General features: G+C 35.3%; 2 protein-coding genes, 1 long non-coding RNA gene and 1 other non-coding gene across 4 annotated transcripts; all 4 read right to left on the bottom strand.

The window, feature by feature from the left end:
• Positions 1 to 883: 883 nt before the first annotated feature.
• On the bottom strand, positions 884 to 1,776 carry LOC104767206 (uncharacterized). Its single transcript, XR_764211.3, has 2 exons — positions 1,648 to 1,776; positions 884 to 1,541 (listed from the first exon to the last, which is right to left on the bottom strand). It is a non-coding gene; the product is annotated as an uncharacterized LOC104767206 (long non-coding RNA).
• Positions 1,777 to 5,462: 3,686 nt separating this feature from the next.
• Positions 5,463 to 6,447, bottom strand: LOC104767207 (uncharacterized). Its single transcript, XM_087500432.1, has one exon. It carries the CDS (start codon positions 6,437 to 6,439, stop codon positions 5,498 to 5,500), a length of 942 nt encoding a protein of 313 aa, XP_087356558.1. The 5' UTR covers positions 6,440 to 6,447; the 3' UTR covers positions 5,463 to 5,497.
• A 9,912-nt stretch (positions 6,448 to 16,359) lies between these two features.
• LOC104768216 (uncharacterized) lies at positions 16,360 to 17,529 on the bottom strand. The gene is made up of 3 exons (XM_087501316.1): positions 17,316 to 17,529; positions 17,213 to 17,265; positions 16,360 to 17,112 (listed from the first exon to the last, which is right to left on the bottom strand). The coding sequence occupies exons 1-3, from the start codon at positions 17,527 to 17,529 to the stop codon at positions 16,360 to 16,362; spliced, it is 1,020 nt and encodes a 339-aa protein (XP_087357442.1).
• A 4,123-nt stretch (positions 17,530 to 21,652) lies between these two features.
• Positions 21,653 to 21,759, bottom strand: LOC147920965 (small nucleolar RNA R71). The gene has a single exon (XR_015591867.1). It is a non-coding gene; the product is annotated as a small nucleolar RNA R71 (small nucleolar RNA).
• Between the last annotated feature and the right edge of the window lie 2,805 nt (positions 21,760 to 24,564).

Raw genomic sequence — 24,564 nt, 5'->3', positions numbered from 1 at the left:
GAACATTTCGTTATTTAGAGCATAGGATTTTATGTTTTAGGGTTTATCAGAATTGTATCTACGAGAGATGAATCACTTTATCCCATCCAAATTAAAAAAAAATTAAGTGTTCGCTAATCACTTGGTATATGTGTTTGTTGTAATCTGTTAAGGCTATAGAGGTAATCACTTGGATCCAAAGAAGACTGCTCAACTATTGGACAAAATTGAAGCTGAAGCTGATGAGTTTCTTCTAGCTCGGAATCAAGTACTAGAAATCTCTTTTGGTAGAATCGAATGGAGAAAGAAGACTGACTACTCTTTGTTTAACCAAATGGAGCTTGTAATATGTGTAATAGATGGTAGAGAATGACAAGGAGAGGAATGTGAACCGAGAGGCCCTTACAAACAGACAACAAAGACTAGTGTATAGGACTTAAGAGGGTCGTTCGTATTGGTTTCTATTATTTTTCTCTCATCATGGCTTTTATATACACTTTTTATAAGGAGCAAGCGGTGGTTAGTCTTGATTGATGCTGCAAAGGGTTGTGCTACACTACCACCTGATTTATTGGAGCATCCTGCAGATTTTGTTGCTGTGTCATTCTACAAGGTAGGTCCTGGATTATTTGTGAACCTTTGCAGCTACAGCAGCTCCTCTCCCTGCTCCAGGTATACATTTGTTTTGGACAATTATATTAGGTTTATTGACAATTGTATACACTTTAATATGTTATTAACAAAGCTAATCGTTCATAATTCACAGGGCCTTCGTCTTTCAGTCCGACCACTTCTCCTGCAGATTCGCAAGCTCCTAATTCTGAAGGTAGAGTGAATGAATACTTGCATTCGGATAGGTAATCAAAAATGAGAATGGCGTCTTTGAAGAAGTACAACATGAAGATTCTTTGGGAAAAAGCAGTTGTGTTTTGTCTCTGTTCATTGTCTTTTGTTTCTTCACACAACAAGAAATTCACAACACCAAGCGTAAGCGACAATTCATCTGGTATTACATAGATTAATTAAATTTACTAAAAAGGCTGTAAATTTTTCTTTTAATTATTGTGAGTAAACAACTTTTCCAGTTTTGTATATAAATACTTCTTGCTGGCTTGTAGTCTCTTTCACTTTCAATCCTGATATTCCCTTTCTTTTGAGTTGATTTTGTTACCTTGATCCTCCCATGTGACTCAACGCCACATGTCCAACAGAAGGTGCGGCCACACAAAACAGACCACATCGAAATCAACTTCGGCATCTTCGTTAAGCAGTATGGCTATTCACAACCCGATAAAGGACACCATTTGATGGTTGCTTTATGGCACTCCATGAAGGATCCAATAAGCCATCCCTCCTACATCTGCTTCACTGGGTCAGTCAGGATCTGGATGGTATCGGGTCCAACAGAGGGGACACAGCCTTAGTTAAGGCAAGAGATGATGAATAGGCAACCGACTTTGACACAGAGAAGAATTCCGAGATCAGATTGATTTCTTCCATCATCTTGTCACGAACTTCGGTTTTCACGAGAACAGAGTATTTCTGACCATCGGCTTCCATTGCTGCAGAAAAAAAATAAAAAATAAAGACTTATAATTTTGAAGATATTTTGTTAAATCGATATACAAAAAAATAAATAAATATAGAGGTGCTTTTGTAGTTACTAACCTGCGGAATCTGTTGCCTACTCATCATCTCTTGAGTTAAACAAGGCTGTGTCGCCTCTGTTGGATCCGATACCATCGAGAAACTAACTGACCCAGTGAAGGAGATGTACGAGGGATGGCTTCTTGGATCCTTCATGGAGTGCCATAAAGCAACCATCAAATGGTGTCCTTTATCGGGTTGTGAATACGCCATACTGCTTAACGAAGATGCCGAAGTTGATTTCGATGTGGTCTGTTTGTGTGGCCACACCTTCTGTTGGACATGTGGCCTTGAGTCACATGAGAGGATCAAGGTAACAAAATCAACTCAAAAGAAAGGGAAGATCAGAATTGAAAGTGAAAGAGACTACAAGCCAGCAAGAAGTATTTATATACAAAACTGGAAAAGTTGTTTAAAACGATTTTAGAATATGAATGTAATTATACATTAAAATCGTAATTTGTAATGATTTCCTTATCTGAAATTAAGATTTTAATGTATAATTACAAATTTCCTCAATAATATCTACCTAAATTAAAACGATAAGATTCAATTTTTTATTTAAGGAAGAAAATCAGGCAATCTTAATAAATAATATCTACCTAAATTAAAACGATAAGATTGAATTTTTTTATTTAAGGAGAAAATCTGGCAATCCTAATAAATAATATCTACCTAAATTAATACTATCCAAATTCTTCAGAATAACAAACGTTAATAATAACTTTGGTAGTTGTCACTGAAAACCATCCTAATAATATCTACCTAAATTAAAACGATAAGATTCAATTTTTTATTTAAGGAAGAAAATCAGGCAATCTTAATAAATAATATCTACCTAAATTAAAACGATAAGATTCAATTTTTTTATTTAAGGAGAAAATCATGCAATCCTAATAAATAATATCTACCTAAATTAATACTATCCAAATTCTCCAGAATAGCAAACGTTAATAATAACTTTGGTAGTTGTCACTGAAAACCATCCTTATGAAAAATTACAATTATTGTTGGGTGAATTTAATTATATTATATTAACGAGGTAGTAACCCGTGCTATAGCACGGGTCAAAATATTTACTATATCTTTAAATAATAATATCCTGTATTTTTTATATTTTTATTATTACATATACCAATCATATTATTTTTTATATTCTTATTCTTGACATCTAATACTTGTGAGCAGGATATTGACTTTGACACATAACCCCTTCCATTTATATCTAATTACCTCTTGCCTCTATCCAGTACTCCATATCATATCTAATAACTTGTCTAATTACTTCTGGCCTTTATCGTGTACTTCATATCATATCTATTAACCTGTGTATTGTATCCTCCTGTATTACCTGTTGTGTTATGGATTTATTCATTATAATTGTATATATTTTATTATAATTTCTTTAAACTATAAATATTACACAGTTTGATTTTTAAAGATTTATCATGAATATAATGAATGTATTAATTTATTAAACATGGACTAATAATTGGACATAATATAGTAATAGAATATCAAATATTAGAAATATAAGAAATAAATTAAAGAAAAAAACTCAATATGTATATATGGGATAAAACTTATTTCTCAACAAACATGAATAATAACATTTTAGCATTTTATTTGATTGTTGAAAATATAAAAGAAAACCTGTAAAAACAAACAAAAGCATAGATCAAATAATGTTAATTTTCGATTTTTTGGAATTCAAAAGGTCTCACGATTAAACGTTGCGTCAATCGTTTTAGTGTCTTTCTTTTTTTGGGTTATAAATTTTTTAATAATAATATGTATACAGTTAATAAGGAAGCCTATGTAGTTATTAGATTATGATGTTAATCTAATAATTACTTTATATTTGAGAATTTATAGTAAATATACTTGATGATACTAAATTATTCTAAAGAAAGATTAAGGGAAAATGAAAGATTCAGCATCTAAAACCACAAATGACATTTTTAGTATCGAAAAGGGTAAAGAGTTGTGCTGAATTAAAAAGGGAAATGACATTAATTTCACAAAAAATATTTTAGAAATTCTGTCCAACTGCCTCTTCTTGGTTAGACTACTCGTAGTTTATTATAGTTCTAGCCTTTAGTACATATTTGTAATTTTCATAAGATTAAAATTATTAGATTATAGCTTTAAAGAACTCAAAATATTATTTTTCTTAAGAGACATAATTGAATATTGTTTAACAGTTAACTTACGCTTTCCTATCATATTTAAGCTGAGGGAATTTAGTATTAATGTATATTTTTGAACATCCATCCACATTTTGAATGCATGATCGACCTTCAACATAAATCCATTAGCTTTTAGTCCCAAGTATTAAAACTACACTACAAATCACAAAGACACTTTTTTCAGTTACCTTCAAAAGTTGAAATTTGAAAACCCCCAAAATCTGAGAACACAGTAGAACGGAAATGTTTCCTAAATTTTATACTATAAATGTTAGTATCATTACTGTATCAAAGGAAGGTTGTTTATGTTTTTTAAAAAATACCTGTTTTTCTTTGTACAATCATCAATAGATTCATCTGAAACTGAATTCATGCATTAGCTTTCATCGTTGGCGAATTATTAATAGTAAACAAAAATTTAAGAATAACAAAACACATCTCTTATAAACGATGGAGAAGCAGTAACCAAAGATCGATGTTTGCTTGACCTCGCCTCTTATCTCTATTTGTTAAAATAATTAAATATAAGCCACAATCATGGGAATAATTTCCAAAACAATAGTAAAATCGTTTGTTATGAAAAGTACCAAAAACGTTTCATTATTATTAACACCAACCGTAATTTTTCTGCAACTATAAACATTAGCATTAAAAGTTAGCATCGTCAATGTATCAAAGAAATAAGATTAGGGTTTAAAAAAAAAAAAAACAATACGAGTTTTTCTTTGTATTCAAATTTGTGGATCTTAACTCACGACCATCTATGAACTCACTTGAAACATAATAAATTTGTATTAGCTTACAAAACTATAGATCAAACCACGAAACATCGGACAATATACTTATTCTAAAAAGTAAATAAACCATTCAAAAAGATATAGGTATGCTTAATCTTGCGTTCCAAACAAATACTACAAAAAAGGATATGAATGATTAGAATTCGATGAACAATATAAAAGATCATGATTATAATACAAATATAAATATAATTTTGAAAACATGATAGTAATTTAGGTTTTTTTTTTATGTTTCTTTGTTTTGGAGTTATGGAAAATAGTTAGGGTATTCAATATTTATATTAGTAAACGACTTATATTTTTAGGGTTTTGAATGCGTCGGTATAATTTTTATAAGATTCTTTCAAAAGCCCATTTATATCAGATTTAGCCTTTTTGTAATTAAAACTAACTTACGATTTTTTCTTCATATGTTTTCATTTTTTAAAAAATTTTAAAAATTAGAAAAATGGTAAAAATATCTAGAATTGATTTTCATTAATGGCAAAAGAGTAATTTTAAGTCTGAAAGTTGATGTGGTGCGTTTGTGCGTCTGAAATAGGGGAGAAAATTTTGGCTGAAAATATTTTAAGGACTTTTCATTAAGGGTATTTAAGAAGAAGTCGATTTTCTAAGAGTTAACGTGTGTGTGATATGGTTTAGCATGTATTATTTCATTTGCATTATGTACTCAAATTTAAGAGATATATATATATATATATATATATATATATATATAACAACCAAACCTTAAAAATTTAAAGACTTGATAAAAAAGTACAATTAACTGTGAATAAATGCATATTCACTCATTGTACTAACAAATATGATGAAAATACTAGAAAGAAAAGATAATAAGCAATTTTTTGAAAAATAAATGTTGAAGAGATATAAGGCAATAAAAACCTAAAGAAGCTCTTCCTTTACAATCTTATCGTCACTTCTTCCACCGCTATTAACTCCATCCTCTGGATTGATTTTTTGAGACTCGCCATGTACTTCGAGATTGAGTTTACCATACTTTCTTTTATTTCTTGCACTGACTCTCTGGGCTCTTTCTTTGTCCGTCTGAGTCTTGTAGTGAGATGACATATGTGCAGCAAATTTTTGAGAAGTGTCAAATATACCATTGCACTTAGGACATGTATATGGACCGTATTTCTCATATGGTAGACTGTGTGTTCGACCATCATCTTCACTTTTCTTATTTTCTTCACAACTTCTATCGTCAATAGTTTCTTCAAAAACCTTGGTTGGTTTGAAGATTTTTTCCAAAGGTCGACCATCTTGGAGATTATTTTGATAATGGTTGTGCCTCGATGGTGAGGAAAACATGTCAGCTTGTTGACGATATGCATAATCTTGCCATGGAAAAATGACACTAAGAGGTTTAGGGTTCAAAATCTTGCAATGTTTATCAAAAAAATTTGGAGAACGAAATGCAGGATTCCAAATATTGGTTTTAGAACCCATGCCTCGTTTGACACGTTCAATACCATATTGAAAAGTGTCAAGCGAATTGGTGGGAACGATGGAAGTATCCTTATTTGTGATGGTTTGAGTGAAAGAAACTTTAGTAAGACGAGAATTATCTGTCATAGGCAAATAATCAGCACTAGAAACAAAATCAATGTTTCTTCTCATCATATGACAGGTCATATGTGAATGGTTAACTCCAAAATAAGATGAAGAGACATGTGGATTTTGGATAAATAGATAATGATGGAGAAGAAGAAAACAAATCTCCATGGTTGGTACAATCAGATGTAATGAACATTGATCGAGCCATTCTGGAGTTGTGATCCATGTCAATGGGACAAAATTCACGATGGCCATCACCGTAAACATTAAATCTATTTGGGATGGAAGACATTGCGAAAGATTTAGTGTATTTTACTCTTGATTATGTATCTTTTTATATAAAATTTGCATTGAAAAAGTAATGGTATGAACTTCATAACCATTAAATTTGAAAAGGAAGGAAATCTAACAGATCTGCTTTATGCAACTATTATCAGTTTTTATTTAATCTGGAGAAAGAAAAAATTCTTTGATATTGATTTCCTCCTTTATATAATAATATATGGGTATATTATAATATTGATTTCCTCCTTTATATTGATAAAATATAAATTATAATTTCCCCCATTAGCAGTAATATATTATTTATACTAAGATATATGTAGGACACAGGTTTGCTGGCGTTTTTTTCATATACTTTACTTTTCTTTGATGATATATATGATTATAAAATATTATTTTATCATTTATAACATATATTTAACATTGAAGTTACGCATTAATTAATAGTATTAGAGAAATATTTATAAGTTTAATGGTGGGGTGATTTTCATTAAAATTTTACTTTGTAAGCTATATGTATAAAAAATGGATGAATCAGTCTAGAGTAACACATATGTTCCATTTATCATGGAAATGAGATGGCACTTAACTAATAAATTGGCGGGCAGAGAAATAATTTGTAAAGAAAACTTATTTATATACATATGAAACTTATTTATATACATATGAGTAAATTTATATACATATGAGTAATTTTATTACATAAGCCTAACTTGCTCTTGGTTGGCTTCTTCTGATTTTTTAACCAACCATATTTAATTATACGTATTTAGTTACATGTTAGAAAATTTTAAATATTAGTTAATACTTAACAGAGAAAAGGTTACAGATTCCTGCCCACTAAAATGATCATGGAGTCTTCAGTCTTACCAGGGTTTGAGTGTCGACACTGGTACAATTACAATTAACAACTAATACGAACTTCACCCGTATCTTCTATCACAAAGAATCATGTCTTTGGTGGTAGCCAAATCAATTTAATCTAAATTACATCTGTTTAGTTTTAGTTTTAGTTTTTAACCTTCAATCGACTTTTGAGTGACCCAACCAACTAGGTTTCTAAAGACAGTCCTTAATTATCACCAAAAGTCCAAAACACGTGACTTTTGGTGAAAGTAACGCGTACCACAAGCACCGGGTGAAGAGAAACTCATGTCTTACGGTTTGTGGTGTGGATATGAACCAAGTAGAGAGGTAACTATCAACACATTGGTCAGGCCAGTACAGTTAGGCGTGATGCACCTCGTCCACATAAGGTTGGTCTTACTGTTGCTACAGGAGGACTGCTCGTCTCAGAGGTCAAGCTGTTGTTGTTTCTGTGAGCAATACAGGTCCATTACCTCAAGCCCAATTGAAGAAGTCAGGCCCAATTGGGAAGTCCACAACAGAGCTGCAGTAGAAGACAAAATCTGTACCTGCAAAGAAGAAACAAGGAAGATGAAGACTGTCTCAATTTAAAACCGATTTGATTCCCTCTCATCCATAAGCAGTGACTAAGCACTGTACAGCTGTATAGCCTATAGAAAAGTTGAGAGAGTTCTAGAGTGTTCTAAGGTTGTATATAACTCTCTCAATCCTCATTTGTAAAGATTATCCAAGATAATAATAATCCAAAAGTTTTACCACTTGGTTCTTGTTTTTCCCAGTTTCAGCCACCATGGCCGACTAGTGTTTGTTCTAATATTAAACTTCATATCAAACGAACTTAAATTACAGAGTAGACTATCCATTATAGCTCAAGAAAGAGAGAGTGTAATTCGTGGAACGTTTGAAGACATTACAAAATTTCTGAAGTACAACCGAAGTGTAATTCGAAGAGAATAGGAGATTCAGTGGGAGGAAGCGAGAGCAATCAATCAACCGGATTGAACCATAATGTAACATGTTTTTCTTTTCTGATTATGGAAATCTTTAAAAGAGAACCGGACTAAACCTAGAATTAAGTTGTGTGTTTTATCATAAAGTAGCTATTAAATTAAATAGAGGAAAAAGGTCACCAATACTCGAACAGCAAAAGTGGTGGTGGCTCAGCATGATTTTGGAGCCTGACCACGGTTCGAGTAACGATATTGGTATCCCGAGAGAGAAGGACATCTGTGTCCTCTCTGCTTCTACTGAGCGTCGGTCAAAGATGAAAGGCAGAGGCTAGGCTCTGTTCTAGAACGTCAGACTGAAGTATAGTCTGAGGCTGGGCTTCCATAGTTCCATTGACCCTTGTTGGAAGCATAAATGGCAGAGTTGGTTTCTCTGGCTTGAACCGGGCACAAAAAGTCTGGTTGTGAGATCTTCCCTGAAGTGGAGGATAATTGACGGAGTGGTTATGGAAATGTTTTGGTAATTGGAAAGATGGCAGAAGAAGAGCTTGAGAAACAAGCTGTAGCCACAAAACTAAACGGTTACGTATACAGCCGAGCTCTGTCCGCCTAGAATCCAGAAACATGAGATCATTAAAAAAGGTTGGGAGGCATCTGATAGATATAAGCCGTGATCGTATGCTTATCACATCACTGTTTATGTCTTACTCATTCCCCTTGAGTGGTGATGTTTCGGATCCCTGTCAGAGTACGCTTATCATATCACTGTTTATCGTTAGAGCTATTCATTACAATCTTGCTTTGTATAAAAAACTAGATTAGGACCCGCGGTATACTGCGGTGCAAATTATTTATAACTAAAACATTTAAATTATAAATTTTATTTGTTGGTTAAATATGTTATAATTATATAATAATTTTTAATTTTATGATTTAAAGTTTAAACCATATAATACCGCACTATAATTTGTTTTTTACATAATATTTATTTAATCAATTAAATTTGATATGTCTATTCTCTAATACAGATAGTGTTAACAAAATAATGAAATGATGTTTTACCCGTGTAACACCAATTTAATGATATTTTAAATTTATGTAAATATCGACAAGCCCGTTCCGCTATATAACTTCGTCCCGAGATATTTTAACTCGCACTATATCATCTTAATTTTTTATATTTATTGTCTTGTATTATAAATATTAGCTTGAGTTGCTATGTTAATTATTAAGATTGTAACCATTTACATTTTATAAGATTGGCGCTTCTTATAAAGTTTAAATATTTATAATACTTAGAATTCTTAAAACGGTTGAGTATTTCTCATATTTGAAGTTTCGTAAAAGTTTAAATATATATTTTAAAGGTCTTTTAACTTTTTAAAAAGTTGAAATATTTATAATATTTAAACTTTATAAATTTGAAACTTCATGAACGTTTAAATATTATTAATATTTTAAACATTTTATAAAGTTAAACTTTCTAAAAAATATAAATATTTATAATATTTAACTTTTTAAAAATCTTTAATAAAGAATTGGAATAAACCAAATAATTTTTTTTTTAATTTGAATGCCTGATAAATCAAAATTTTTGTATTATAAATCATTTTGGTCTCTTTTATAGTATGACTCTAAACCATTGCCCAAATTTTTTAGGCGATGTGGGATATTATATCTGTAAATTGAGTAATATATGTCTGTTTTTAAAAATTTGTATTATATCATATGCAAGAAAAAATCACAATGTTTATGAACTAAATGTATTATAGAATAATTCAAGATAATTTAAATATAAATTCAAATAAAAATGAAAAAGAATCATATATATATATATTTATGTTTAAATGAGGTAGAAAAATTTCTTTACTTCTTAAAATCTTACTTATAATTAATTTGAAATTTTTGGTAACTAATATTAAAGTCAATGCATTAAATGCAAAAACTTTCCAAAAAGTATTTTTGAACAAAAACTGCTACAAAAATACTAGTATAGATAAAATATAAAAATAACAAAAAACTTCCAAGCACATGAGATGAGGCCTAACAATTTTCTGGTTATGGAAATCTTTTACTGGACCGTATTAAACCAGGAATTGAGTTGTGGTCTTAAAGGCTAGAAGCATTAAGTAGTTATTAAAGATAGAAAAGGTCACCAATCCTCGGCCAGCAAAGTGGTGATGACTCAGCATGATATTGGAGTCCCAACATGGTTCGAGTGACGATATTGGTACCCCCGAAAAGAGGAAACACTTTCCTCTGCTTCTACCAAGCGTCGGTGGAAGATGAAAGGCAGAGTCTAAACTCTGTTCTAGAACTTCGGACTGAAGAGTAGTCTGGGGCGACCGGACGCAAAAGTCTAGTTTCGGGATCAATGTATCTCTGCTTCTACCGAGGATCGGTGGAAGATGAAAGGCAGAGTCTAAACTCTGGCTTGACCAGACGCAAAAGTCTGGTTTCGGGATCTTCCCTGAAGTGAAGATTTTTGGTCGGGGAAGTCTACCACTGAGAGAATCATGCCTTTGGTGGTAGCCGAATTGAGGTAATGGCAAAAAAAACAGAATTTAACTTTCCAATGAGTTGAATGAAACTTTCCAAATCTATTATTCATCCACACATAACTATTTTGTTAAAGTCAAAATTGTACTTTTCTATGGGAGGGACCAATACACACAGTTTCAAAATTGTTAAAAAATCTATAGATTTTCGAGTACAAAAGATACCAATATACGAAAATATCGAAATTTTATTATATGAGTACAAAATTAAATAAAGAAAAACTAACTCATAGAGATGTCATGATTTACTCTTCTACAACATATATCATCCAAATCCTCGAAGCGGAAATAGTTTTTTGGACTCAATGGTTGGAGCAGTATCATGGTTGTATTATCCATATATTTGATTTGGTAAGGATGATGTGTATTTCTTTCTTTGAGGGTTGGGTTGATCATTTTGAAATCTCTGAAATCATACCACTCACCTTCGTCGATATACTTTGGAATTTTTGTGAATATATTAGTTAGTAGGAAGGCGACTTCTATTGTGTCACCCTTTAAAGTTTGTTAACTGTTGTGTAAGAAATCTTTGATATAAGAACTGCTAGAATTGCAAAATTAAGTAAAAGTCTCTTTAAATTCACAACTCTAACCTTTTCATCTGCAAAAAAAAAAAACCCTTTTGGCGAAGAAATCGTGAACATACCAAGAATTTAAAACCTTGACATGGATCCTCCAATTCGTCCTTCCTGGATCAGCAATGTAATTGAGTCTCATATTTTTCTCGACATAGGGTTTTTTTCTCTGTTATCGAAGAACGAATAAAAGGAGATTTTCGATTTTTTAGAATACAAAAGGTCTCACGATTAAACGTTGCGTCAATCGTTATGGAGTCTTCAGTCTTACCAGGGTTTGAGTGTCGATACTGGTATAATTACAACTAACAACTAATACGAACTTCACCCGTATCTTCTATCACAAAGAATCATGCCTTTGGTGGTAGTCAAATCAATTTAATCTAAATTACATTTGTTTAGTTTTAGTTTTAGTTTTAGTTTTTAACCTTCAATCGACTTTTGAGTGACCCAACCAACTAGGTTTCTAAAGACAGTCCTTAATTATCACCAAGAGTCCAAAACACGTGACTTTTGGTGAAAGTAACGCGTACCACAAGAACCGGGTGAAGCGAAACTCTTGTCTTACGGTTTGTGGTGTGGATATGAACCAAGTAGATAGGTAACTATCAACACATTGGTCACGCCAGTACAGTTAGGCGTGATGCACCTCGTCCACATAAGGTTGGTCTTACTGCTGCTATAGGAGGACTGGTCGTCTCAGAGGTCAAGCTGGCCTACTAGTGTTTGGTTTAATTTTAAACTTCATATCAAACGAACTTAAATAACAGACTAGACTATCCATTATAGCTCAAGAAAGAGAGATAAATTCATGGAACGTTTAAACACAATTACAAAATTTCTGAAGTACAACCGAAGTGTAATTCGAAGAGAGTAGGAGATTAACCCAATTATGTGGGAGGAAGCGAAAGCAATCAATCAACCGGATTGAACCATAATGTAACATGTTTTTCTTTTCTGGTTATGGAAATCTTTAAAAGAGAAGCGGACTAAACCTAGAATTAACCATCACCACATTGGTCACGACTCACGCCAGTACAGTTAGGAGTCATGCTCATGCACCTCGTCGACAGAAATTTGTTTATGGCTGTGAGCCTCAGAAAATCTTAGGTACCAATTTTGTGGTTATGGAAATGTTTAACCGGGAATTTAAGTTATGTTTTTGAAACATTAAATATAGTTTAGATATTGGAGTCTCACCAGGTAGGGATGGCGCAAAGGTTTGAAAGCGAAAGATTCCTTGTAGGGGAAATTTATCACAAAGAATTCTTTCTTAATTTTAATTTCTGTTACTAATAAAAAATATAGGAACAGCGCATCACCATACTTATCTGCAAATGACATGGTCTTTGAATCTTTTTTTTTTTTGGTCTTTGAATTTTGTGTTTGGCTTCCTCACACGAATGACATTTCAACAAGTTTTGGTAAAGTATCCTTCAAGTTTGATCCTACTTAATATCTAAATACTATGTTTTGGTAATTGGAAAGATGGCAGAAGAAGAGCTTGAGAAACAAGCTCTAGCCACAAAACTAAACGGTTACATATACAGCCGAGCTCTGTCCACCTAGAATCCAGAAACATGAGATCATTAAAAAAGGTTGGGAGGCATCTGATAGATATAAGCCTTGATCTTATGCTTATCACATCACTGTTTGTCGTTGAGCTATTCATTACAATCTTGTTTTATACAAAAAATAAAGTATAATAATAACAAAAAATTTCCAAGCACATGAGATGAGGCCTAACAATTTTCTGGTTATGGAAATCTTTTACTGGACCGTATTAAACCGGGAATTGAGTTGTGGTCTTAAAGGCTAAAAGCATTAAGTAGTTATTAAAGAGACAAAAGGTCACCAATCCTCGGCAAGCAAAGTGGTGATGACTCAGCATGATATTGGAGTCCCGCCATGGTTCGAGTAACGATATTGGTACCTCCGAAAAGAGGAAACACTTTCCTCTGCATCTACCTAGCGTCGGTGGAAGATGAAAGGCAGAGTCTAAGTTCTGTTCTAGAACTTCAGACTGAAGAGTAGTCTGGGGCGACCGGACGCAAAAAGTCTGGTTTCGAGATCATTGAATCTCTGCTTCTATCGAGAATCGGTGGAAGATGAAAGGTAGAGTGTATACTCTGTTCTAGAACGACTTCGGACTGAAGAATAGTCTGGGGCTGGGCTTCCAATGACCCTTGTTGGAAGCATGACAGAGTTGTTACAACTCTGGCTTGACCAGACGCAAGAGTCTGGTTTCGGGATCTTCCCTGAAGTGAAGATTCTTGGCCGGGGAAGTCTACCACTGAGAGAATCATGCCTTTGGTGGTAGCCGAATTGAGGAGGTAATCCAAATTACCTCTTTTTTAAAAAATGTTCATTCTTAACTTTAATTACTGTTATTATTACAAACTAGGAACAGAGCATCACCATATGACATGATCATTGAATCGCATGTAAGGGTAGTGTAAGCACAACCATGACTTGTTCATCCTTCCCCAAGTATCACCTCCTTCCTTTATTTCCAACGCAATCTCTACGAACCAAAATCCTCCCATCATATATATACTTACTAAACCGACTCTGATCAGTGCCAAAATTCACCATTTTAGACTCCTTGCGAAGCACGAAAAACCTGTAAAAACTCTTCAAGGGTTTCCAATGCGTCTCCTTTGAATCATACACGATTACTGGATAACTGATAACACACTATCATCAATCGCACAAAACGGCTCTTGCCACAGAGCACTCAACTTATTTACGTTTAATTTCTTTGGGCTCGTAAGCATAATTAAGAACAGGGCTCCAGACCACATGTCACAAATCAGTCGCAGATGTAGGTTCGGACAGATGTAGGCTAGGAGAAGAGGTCAAGCTGCTGCTTCAGCCGCCAAGGCCGACTAGAGTGAAAAAACATAAATTTTGTTTCTCGTTTTCTTTTTTTTTTTTTTTTTTGGTCAACATTTCTCGTTTTCTTTATTTTCACGTTTTGTTGTATTGTATGTGGTTTCCTTTTGAACTTTGTTCTCAAATGCTAACGATTTTTATATGATAATCTTTGTCTTCTATATCTCTACGAAAAACTTATATAGTAGACATTGCAAATTTTCATCACAGGTTTTGATTATTAATTGTTCTCTATCCGAATCTTGTTTAATATATAAGTCCTAATTCTATCACAGAAGCTTAACTTGCTATTGGTTGGTTTGTTCAGATTCTTTAACGAACCATAATATTAAACTGGGTATTTCGTCATATTGCAAAACGTTAAAGTATTAACTAGATTGACTATATGTCACCCCAAACCCCTGCCGTTCAAGGAATGCCAGTGGAGGTAGAGCCATGTAGTGATCATTATTGACTGGCTTAACTCGGTTCTCGATCCAAAAGTAGTCCTTAATTATCACCAAAATCCGTGACTTTTGGAGTTTCGGTGAAAGTAACGCACCGGGTGAAGAGAAACTCATGTCTTTAAGGTTCGTGCATGTTGTGGATATGAACCTAGTGGTGCATCCTCGTGGAGGAGGTAACCATGTTGTGGATATGAACCTCGTGGTGATTGGTCACGCCACTACAGTTAGGCGTGATTTGATAACGTTTAATCAATCTCACTTCACACCACAAAAACAGAGTAAACAGAGGAAATAACTGAGCTGATTAAACAACTAAACCGATAAACTTGATATACTGTTCAAGGAAAACGCAACATCAACTTCTCATCTACAAGAGTCTCAAGAGAGAAGCTCCAGCAAAAGGACGAGGAACAAGGTCATCAAACCCAGAAAAATAGAAAACAACAATCAGGTTTTGCATAATAGAAAAGATGAGCTAACATGTGCTCTTATAGAAGGATAACAAACCGACCAGCGTTAACCCATTTTATTCTTCTTCCGTGATGTTGACAAACTCTGATCCGTTACTCCTCCAGCTGTTATATTGCACGTGCTCTTCTCCTCTGCTTCTTCTCTTAGTTCTACATGTGCAGCTCCGGATTTACTGTAACATGATTGCACCTCGTCGACAGAAAGTTGGTCTTATTGCTGCTAGGAGGACTGATCGTCTTAGAGCTCAAGCTGCTGCTTCGGCCGCCAAGTATGATTGGGGTTGTTAAAACAAAAACTTTGTTTCTTATTTACTTTGTTTTTAGGTTTAAATGTTGCTTTATACAAACCAAACTTGAAACAGCAAGTGCAGAGTAGATTGAGTTGGTTATTTCTCTTTACTTTTATCTGGAGTTTTTCTAGTCCCAAAGATTACTTATGATAATATTTGTTTTTTGCGCATTGCAAATTTTCGTCACATAAATTTTGATTATTGTTGAGCTTTTCATTATTGGGCTGAATATTCCTCCCCTCTATAAATTACAAACTGGTAACAACCCGCACTATATGCGGGATAAATAGGCTCAAATAAAATTATTACAAGTAAATTTATTATTTGGAATTTAAGAAGTCATAATAATAATTTTACACATACTTTTTTATTTTATTCAAATTTACATTTAATTATTTTGTGTAAAAATATATTTCACCGTGAAATGTGGAAAATACTGTTAATTATTGTGATAATGTTATTTATTTTTAAGATTATTGTAATAATTAATTTTTAATATATACTCCCTTTGTTTCATAAAAAGTGTCATTTTAGAATTTTATTTTTGTTTCACAAAGAGTGTCATTTTACATTTCCAATGCATATTTTTCATTAGATTTTCTAGTTTTACCCTTAATCTAAGACTAAATTAACCCATTAAACATTTATTAAATAAGGGCATATATGTATATGTTAATATTTTCTTAATTTGTGTGAAATGTGTCAAAATGACACTTATTATGAAACGGAGAGAGTACTTGAATAGTCATCTAATTTTTAAAAATCGGAGAATAAGTTTTGTATTTCAAAAAGTTAAATAGATGAATAAGGTTTTTAATAGTTTTTTTTTTTTTTTTTTTGACAACAAAAGAATCAGCTCAAAAGAGCCAATTAGGGGGTAAATTGTTTACAAACAAAACATGCTGCGGAGACAGACGCGCTTGGCTTGCCAAATAATCCGCACTTACATTCGCATTACGAGGAACATGAGATAGGGAAAAGGAAGAAAACTCCGTTTGATCTATCTTGATGTCGTCGAGGTAGGGGGTGAAAGCCGGCCAGTCGTGAGGAGAAGACACCATCTTCACCAAGTCAGAACAGTCCGTGTAGAAAGCCACGTCCCGGTAGTCATGTCCGATCATGCACCGCATAGCCCAAATGAAAGCTTCTACTTCAGCATGTAGAGGAGACAAACTTCGTCGGAAATTGGTTGCTCCCATGTTTGACCTCGAATCTTGAAAGGAAGAACAAACCCAACCTGCACCTGCAAGAGCGTCAGTCGCTTTCCAAGAGACATCAACGAAACACCGATAACCCGTAAAAAGGTTGGGGAGGGAGCTTGTGGACCCCCTTTGTCTAGAATTAGGGACAAGGGAAGGATTGGGACGATCCTCATCCTCAACCTCCACCTGGGCCTGCAGCCAGGCATTCGCCTCTCCCTCCTCCAACTGGACTACATCCAGGGGATTATCCATTACATCCTCAAAAACGCGAGCATTTTGCGCTTTCCAAATATACCACATGAGCCACGGGAAAACTGTTATCTGAGAAACTGGATTAGTAGAGCCTAAGAAATGATCCACATTAGCGTACACAGACTCCGTCGGGAAAGAGTCAGGACCTACGGGAACCTAAGCTAAAGCCCAAACCTGCCGGGCCAGTGGACAGCAAAAAATAGCATGATTTATTGTTTCCTCCTCTGCCCCACACCGTACACACCCTGAATCACACGCAATTCTGCGTCGCCGCAGATTTGCCGAAACCGAAATACACCCTGTCAAGACCTGCCACATAAAATGTTTAATTTTCGGTGGACAGTGAGCACCCCAGTCACCGGCCAAGAGAGGAGTAATCTCTGGACCCGACCGAGATACCGTACTAAGCCGTGATGCAGCAAAACGCTCCGTGTCATACCCAGATTTAACTGTATACTTTCCAGATTTTGTAAAATGCCAACCCAGGGAATCTTGTGGCCGACAACTTCCCAAAGGTATAGCCCCTATCAGATCAACATTTTCCGGGGCAAAATGCTCCTTGAGCATATCCATATGCCAAGTATTCGTGTGACAATCAATTAAATGAGAAATTTGAAGAGAAGAATCCTTAAGAGGACCCTTACTAAACGCTGGTCTTGGGGATTGAACTGGTACCCATGGATCCGTCCATATTGAAATGGACTCTCCCGAACCAACCCGTATAATAAGCCCTTTATTAACATAAATCTAGCAGAAATAATGCTCCTCCACCCATAAGATGGAGAATAAGACCGTATCGGTTACATAGGATTAGAATTCCGATAGTACCTGCCCTTGAAAACCCGAGCAAAAAGTGTGTTCGGAGCCTCAATCAGCCGCCACAGTTGCTTTGCCAGCAATGCTGAATTAAAATCATCAACATGCCTAAAACCCAAACCTCCCAACTGCTTACTACAACAGAGCTTATCCCAAGCTAACCAGTGCATCCCCCCAGCTTGTCCTGTAGTACTCCACCAAAAATTCGCCACTGCACTCGTGAGTTTTGACGTTATTGTTTTCGGTAACCGGAAGCACGACATTACAAAAGTTGGAACAGTTGTGGCTACCGACTTGATCATCACCTCTTTTCCCCCTTTGGAGAGGAGTTTTGCCGACCAACCCGTCGTTCGACTCTGAAGTCTGTCCCGAACAAAAGAAAAAACATTTGTCTTGGACCCTCCCAAACTCTCTGGTAACCCTAGATATGATCCCATGCCTCCCAAATTTGATATCCCCAACACCCCATGCATCTCCGTCCGCACAGCCTCATCCACCTTATGACCAAATTGGATTGAAGACTTGGCAAAATTTATTTGTTGACCCGAAACAGCCTCATACTGTTTTAAAAGATCCAAAATAGCACCACATTGAGCCTTATCTACTTTGCAGAAAAAAATGCTATCATCCGCAAACAACAAGTGCGTAATTGGCGGACACTTGTTCGCTACTTTAATAGTTTTTAATAGTTTATGAAATGTGATTTACTTTAAATAATTAAATATGTTATGAAAATGATAATTAAATTATTAACTATATTTTCTTTTTTTAATAGTTGATGAAGTCTTTCATTTTAAAAAACTAACAAAAAGAAACATTACCTTATATATTCTAATGACACATTTATGTAAATAGTAATGAAATAAAAAAAATCTTATATATTTTGATGGCACATTTAATAAATTAAAAGAATTATTTTGTAAATATATTTATCTTGAAATACTTAATTGCACTTAAATCTCCAAATCGCTATGACGACGACATATCAACATTTTCAACAAAATGCTTTTCTATTAATATATAGGGAATTAGGAGAGTATCACCATGATTCTCTGCAAAACCTGATATTAAAAGGAGAAAATTAAAGACATTGACATTGTTACAGAAAAGCAACGTCACATTTGTTACAAATGACCTGTTAGTCTTAATGTCACAACACGGGGATGCGTTGAGTGAGTCTCTCCAGGGTTCGAGCTTGTTAGCTCTCTCTGGCTTAGTTCCATTTCCTTGCTCACCAACCTCTGTTCAATGCTTTGTCGTAACCAAGGTTTTGATTATTGTTCTCAAATGTTCATATATTTTGCCCTGTTTTCCCTTAGTATATTCACATCTTTTGTATGATTTTCTATCTCAGTTGTCCATTATTGCATAGTTTTAGAACAGTTTATGCATTAGAGTAGATTTGCATTGCATTTGCATAGTTTCTTGCTTAAACAGGTGATTTTGGATCCTAAGGAGCATGGAAGTGATGCTGAAGAAGATTGGAGCTGTCAAGAGAAGAAAACAAGGGATTTTGAGCTGGAGAATCAAGATCCAGAAGTCCACTCGACCACCCACTCGACCCAGCACTCGACCGTGTGCGGAGAAGGACTCGACCAGATGGGAGAAACAGAAGAAGAGGCCACTCGACCGGCACTCGACCGAGCACCTGGTCGAGTTGACCGAGCCACCCAATTATTTTGTCTTTTAGCATTTTAGGGCTTCCCTTCCTTTTCCTATAAAAGGCCTTGTACCCTGCAGCCACCAAAGAGAGAGACTTTTTAGAGTATAATCCTAGACCTAGTATTTACCCTTTTGGGGAATTATTCCTTTTTGCTTTTTATTGCTTAGATCTTTTAGCCATTTTTGCTTATTTTTAAGAAATCTTTGGTACTTGTTGGTTCCATAACTTTCAAAGTATTAAGAATTTGAGTTTGATTTCTTCTTCAATATTGTAGATCTTCATCTCATCTTTATAATCATGCAAGTTTCATTGATTTATGGGTTTATGACTTTGTTCATCATGTTTTGTGTTTGTGAGTAGTGGCTTAGGATCTTGAGGATGGATTAGGGTGGATAAAGGTTATGGTTGTTTGGATTGGTCAAGATTGATTGCTTAATATCTCTTCTGGGTTAGATATGCTCTATCCTATTCTTATACTGAGAGGGTGAGGGTAGATTTTAAGCTTCTTAGCATCATACCAATGTCTAAGTTGTTAGATAAAGCTAATACTAGATATTATCATGAAGCATGCTACGAGATTAGATGTTTTGTTGATTTTTGACATTAATGATCTGGTTGTTTAATGCCTGCTTTGATATGTAATAGCTAGTGAGAGCTAGGTCTAAGAAGTATCTTGGCTTGATTGTTATTGTCATGAGAATGGATTAACATGTATTAGAAGATCATTGTCTAGAGATAGCTCATTGTTGATTGAGGTTTGTTGACCAATTTAGATAGCCATAGCTTGAGTCCATCCCATGAATCCATCCTCAGGACTTTTCTTTGTTTATTGATTTCTTGTTTAAGTATTGTATATTGATTGCTGCTTGCTCTGTTTCAATATTTGCTCTGTTTCTGACGTTCGCTCATCAACTCGACCATCCACTCAATCGAGCATCCGATCGAGTGCCTGCTCAAGCTCCTTCCAGAGTTCCTGTTTTATGTTCTGCATCTTTCTGTTTCATTTCCTATTTCATTCTAGTTGCATTATCCTGTTGCATTTCATTTAGTTTCTGTTTAATCATGTGTCATTGCTTAGTTTGTTTACTATAATTCCTGTTCCTGTTTCATCTCATTATTGCTTTAATCATTCTGTTTATTTTGCATTTAATATCCTGTTTTTAGTAGGCTTTCATGTTGCATTTCATAATCTTCATTAGGTTGTTAGTGACAAACATCCTTTATATTTGGTTTGACATAGATGAGTATTCACATCCTGATTGCTTGCATCACACTCATTATGGTTTGACATCCTTTATGCTACAACTACATAAGGGTAATTGAAATACCTTGCATCCATCTCTATATTCATCATCATATCATATCATCCATCATCATCACACTACAAGACAAGTTTCAATTTGGCGCCGTTGCCTGTTTGAGTGTTTATTTGTGACATTTAGGATTTATACAAGTCTAAAATTAAGTTCTATTGCTCCTTTAACCATTACTGATTCAAATTCTTCCTCTGCTTGGTTGTTTTGGGTCTCAGGTACCAACTCGACATACAACTCAAGCTACCACTCGACCGTCTGCTGTTCGAGTACCTGATCGAGTCACAACCCGGATACAATTAGTTGTCTCGTCTCAGTCAGTTCGACCTTCACTCGAGCTTGTGCTCGACCGAGTGCCTGTTCGAGTACCTGATCGAGTCAGTTGATGCAAACAAGATCCAAGGGTAATCAGAATCTTCAGAGGTACCTTGATCACATCAACAGACTACCAAGAGATTTGAGACAACAGAGAACAAGAATCCAACAAGAACAAGAGAATCAGTTGCTAATGGAGCAACAAAACATTCAAGATCCAAGACCAAGAAAAATTGGTGCTGGAGATGCACCAAACACACATAACCAAAGAGCTGGTATTGCGCCTCCAACAGTTGCTAATAATAATATTTAGATCAAAAGTGGACTGATCTCTATGATTTAAGCAAATAAGTTCCATAGTTTGCCAATGGAAGACCCCCTAGACCATCTTGATGAGTTTGACAGGATTTGTAGCCTCACAAGGATAAATGGTGTAAATGAGGATGAATTCAAGCTAAGACTGTTCCCTTTTTCTCTTGGAGATAAAGCACACTTGTGGGAAAAGACCTTACCAACATGAGCTATCACAACCTGGGATGGCTGCAAGAAAGCCTTCTTAGCTAAGTTTTTCTCCAATGCAAGGACTGCTAGATTGAGGAATGAGATCTCAAGTTTTGCACAGAGAAATAATGAAAGCTTTTGTGAGGAATGGGAGAGATTTAAGAGCTTCCAAACTCAATGTCCACACCATGGATTCAGCAATGAATCTCTGCTCAGCACCTTATATAGAGGAGTTCTACATAAGATAAGAATGCTTTTGGAAACAACCTCCAATGGAAATTTCCTCAACAAGAATGTGGAAGAAGGATGAGAGCTAGTAGAGAATCTAGCACAATCTGATGGGAACTACAATGAGGACTATGACAGAACAGTAAGGTTTGTCTCCAATGATCAAGATGAGAAGTACAAGAAGGACTTGAAGGTTGTTCATGAGAAGTTGGACAAGATTCTACTAAGCCAACAAAAGAACATTCATTTCGTTGCTGAAGAACAAGCTCCAGTTCAAGATGGGGAGAATGAATTTGCTGAGATTTGCTACATGCAAAATCAAGGAGGATTCAAAGGTTACAATCAAGGAGGATTCAAGAACAGAAACCTCTCCTATAGAAGCAACAATGTAGCCAATCCTCAAGATCAAGTCTACCCACCTCAACAGCCTCAACAGCAAAACAACTATGCACCCAAACAACAACATCAAGGGTTCCAGCCTCAATTGTGTCCCCCACCAGGGTTTCAGACTAACCAAGGCCAAGAACCAGATTTGAGAACTATGATGCAATAAATGTTGCTTTGGCAAGCAAATGGGCAGATTGAGGACGCAAAGAAGTTTGCTGAGCTGAACCAAAAGATAACCTCTCCGTATAATGATCTCAACATCAAGTTTGAAAGTCTGAACTCTAGAGTGAAGTACATGGAGAGAAACATTGCGTCTACTTCAGCTACCAAGCCTAATCAACTTCCTGGAAAAGCAATTCAAAACCCAAGGGAGTTTACTGCTAAGGCTATTCATTTGTATGAGGAAGCTGTCACTGAGGACAGTGATGTTCAAGCTGGGGAGGACTTGCCATCTCTTGAAGCCCAGAGTAAAGGTTTCTCACAGCAAACTGAATCCGGAAAAACACTCGACCTAGTGCTCGACCACACACACGATCGAGTGACTCATCAAGTGACCAGTCGAGTTGCTTCCCCTGAAGGTGTTAAACCTGCTAAGTATATTCCTCCTGCTTATAAACCACCTCTGCCTTTCCCAGGATGTTTCAAGGCACAAAAGCTGAAAGAACTAAGGGAAATCATTGAGAAGAAGGAAGCCATGGCTTTACAAGAAAAATAAGTAATTGAGAAGAAAGAGGTGATGACCATTCAATAAGAGGTTATCATTCAGAAGAAAGAGGAAGATAGAGGACCTCCTTTGGAAAAATATGCTCAACATCCTTTCCTCAAGGAAATGCTTCTTGAATTATCCAAGCAAAAAGCTTAAAAACAAGACACCAAGGATTTGAAAGAGATTAGGAAAGCCATTATCCCAACAAAGCTTAAAGATCCAGGGTCATTTAATCTACCTTGTTCCATCAGCTATATGCACTTCAACAAGTGTCTATGTGACTTGGGAGCTTCAGTGAGTTTAATGCCATACTCAATTGCTGAGAAGTTAGGGTATGAACATTTTAAGCCCAGCAACCTCTATATTGGCCTAGCAGATGGATCAAAGAGGGATGTGGTTGGAGTAATTGAAAAATTTCCAGTCAAGATAGGGGAGGCTAGGATTCCAACTGATTTTGTGATCATGAATATGGATCAAGAGCCAGAAGATCCTCTCATCTTGGGGAGATCATTCTTAGCCACAGCTGGCGCGGTAATTGATGTTAAGATGGGAACCATCAAGCTCCACCTTGCTAAAGACTTCACTATGAAGTTTGACATCAAGAACTCAGCACATCAACCTACTATTGAAGGTCAGCACTTTGTGGTAGAGAAAAAAGCTAATTGTGAAGCTTTTGAGGATGGAGAGGACCCAAGGATTAAAAGTTCAGCACAAACCAAGATTGTTGAAGGGCTCAAAGATTCAGTTCAAAGTCTAACTGACTTAGTGGAGGATCATCGAGTTCAGATCAACAAGAGGTCTTTGAAGAAGGCAAAACCAAGGCTCAAAATTAAGAAGAAACAAGGTTCATGTGTTAAGGGTGAAGTGATCAAGGAACAACTTCACATTGATCAAGTGGTAACAGGGAGGATCTCATTACCTCCTTGGACTCTAAACCAAGCCTGAAAAGGCAATCAAAGTCAAGCTTAGTGACTTTAAACAAGCTCACTAGGGAGAAAGTCCCTAAAATATCATTGTAAATATGTTTAATTTTCCTTGTAGTTTTGATTTCTTTTCTTTTATGTTTATGTTGGGCATGCCATTTTATGAGAGTGTAGATGGATTTAAGAAGATTTGGACTTGTAGAAGTGAATTCGCAAGCCCACTCGACCAGCCCATGAGAGGTACTCGATCGAGTGGACTAGAAGATCAAGCCCAATCGATTCAAATTTCTCTTGTACGATCGAGTGGAGGGAGAAAGGAGTTCAAATTTCAAATTTGGTCAAGCACTCGACCACGTGGGGTCGAGTGGTGGGGTCGAGCTACAGCAAAAAGTGAGTCAAAGATTCCCAATTCAAATTTGAATGGTATGGACGCTCCACCCTTGTCTCATTATCCCCTTAGCTTCTTTATAAAGAGCTAAACTCGATCCTAGACTTCTCACACTCTCTCATTTGCTTAATACATTAAAAATCTAGCTTAAAATCTCTCTCAAGTTCATCTTCTTGCTCAAACTTAGTTCTTTTGGTTTTTGGGTTACTAATCTATTAACTTTGAGCTTTGAGTCTATTCCTTTCAAGTTTTCTTTCAAAATGTCTTCAAGGATCACAAGATCATCTCAACAAGCTGCCGAACGCTCCTTGGATCGACATGATGCAAGTTGGTGGAAGTACTCGACCACCAACTCGAGCAGCCAAACG

The sequence above is a fragment of the Camelina sativa genome, chromosome 19 (genome assembly GCF_030686135.1).
Source record: "Camelina sativa cultivar CO46 ecotype springtype chromosome 19, ASM3068613v1".
Taxonomy (NCBI): domain Eukaryota; kingdom Viridiplantae; phylum Streptophyta; class Magnoliopsida; order Brassicales; family Brassicaceae; genus Camelina; species Camelina sativa.
This window is presented reverse-complemented; position numbering and strand designations above follow the sequence as displayed.

What these genes read in the sequence shown, in the direction of transcription:
- LOC104767207 (XM_087500432.1), bottom strand. Translation starts at nt 6,439, where the DNA reads ATGTTTACGGTGATGGCCATCGTGAATTTTGTCCCATTGACATGGATC.
- LOC104768216 (XM_087501316.1), bottom strand. Translation starts at nt 17,529, where the DNA reads ATGGATATGCTCAAGGAGCATTTTGCCCCGGAAAATGTTGATCTGATA. An exon ending in GATTACTCCTCTCTTGGCCG is followed by an intron (nt 17,266 to 17,315) that starts GTGACTGGGGTG and finishes TTTATGTGGCAG; the next exon opens with GTCTTGACAGGGTGTATTTC. An exon ending in CTGCGGCGACGCAGAATTGC is followed by an intron (nt 17,113 to 17,212) that starts GTGTGATTCAGG and finishes GCTTTAGCTTAG; the next exon opens with GTTCCCGTAGGTCCTGACTC.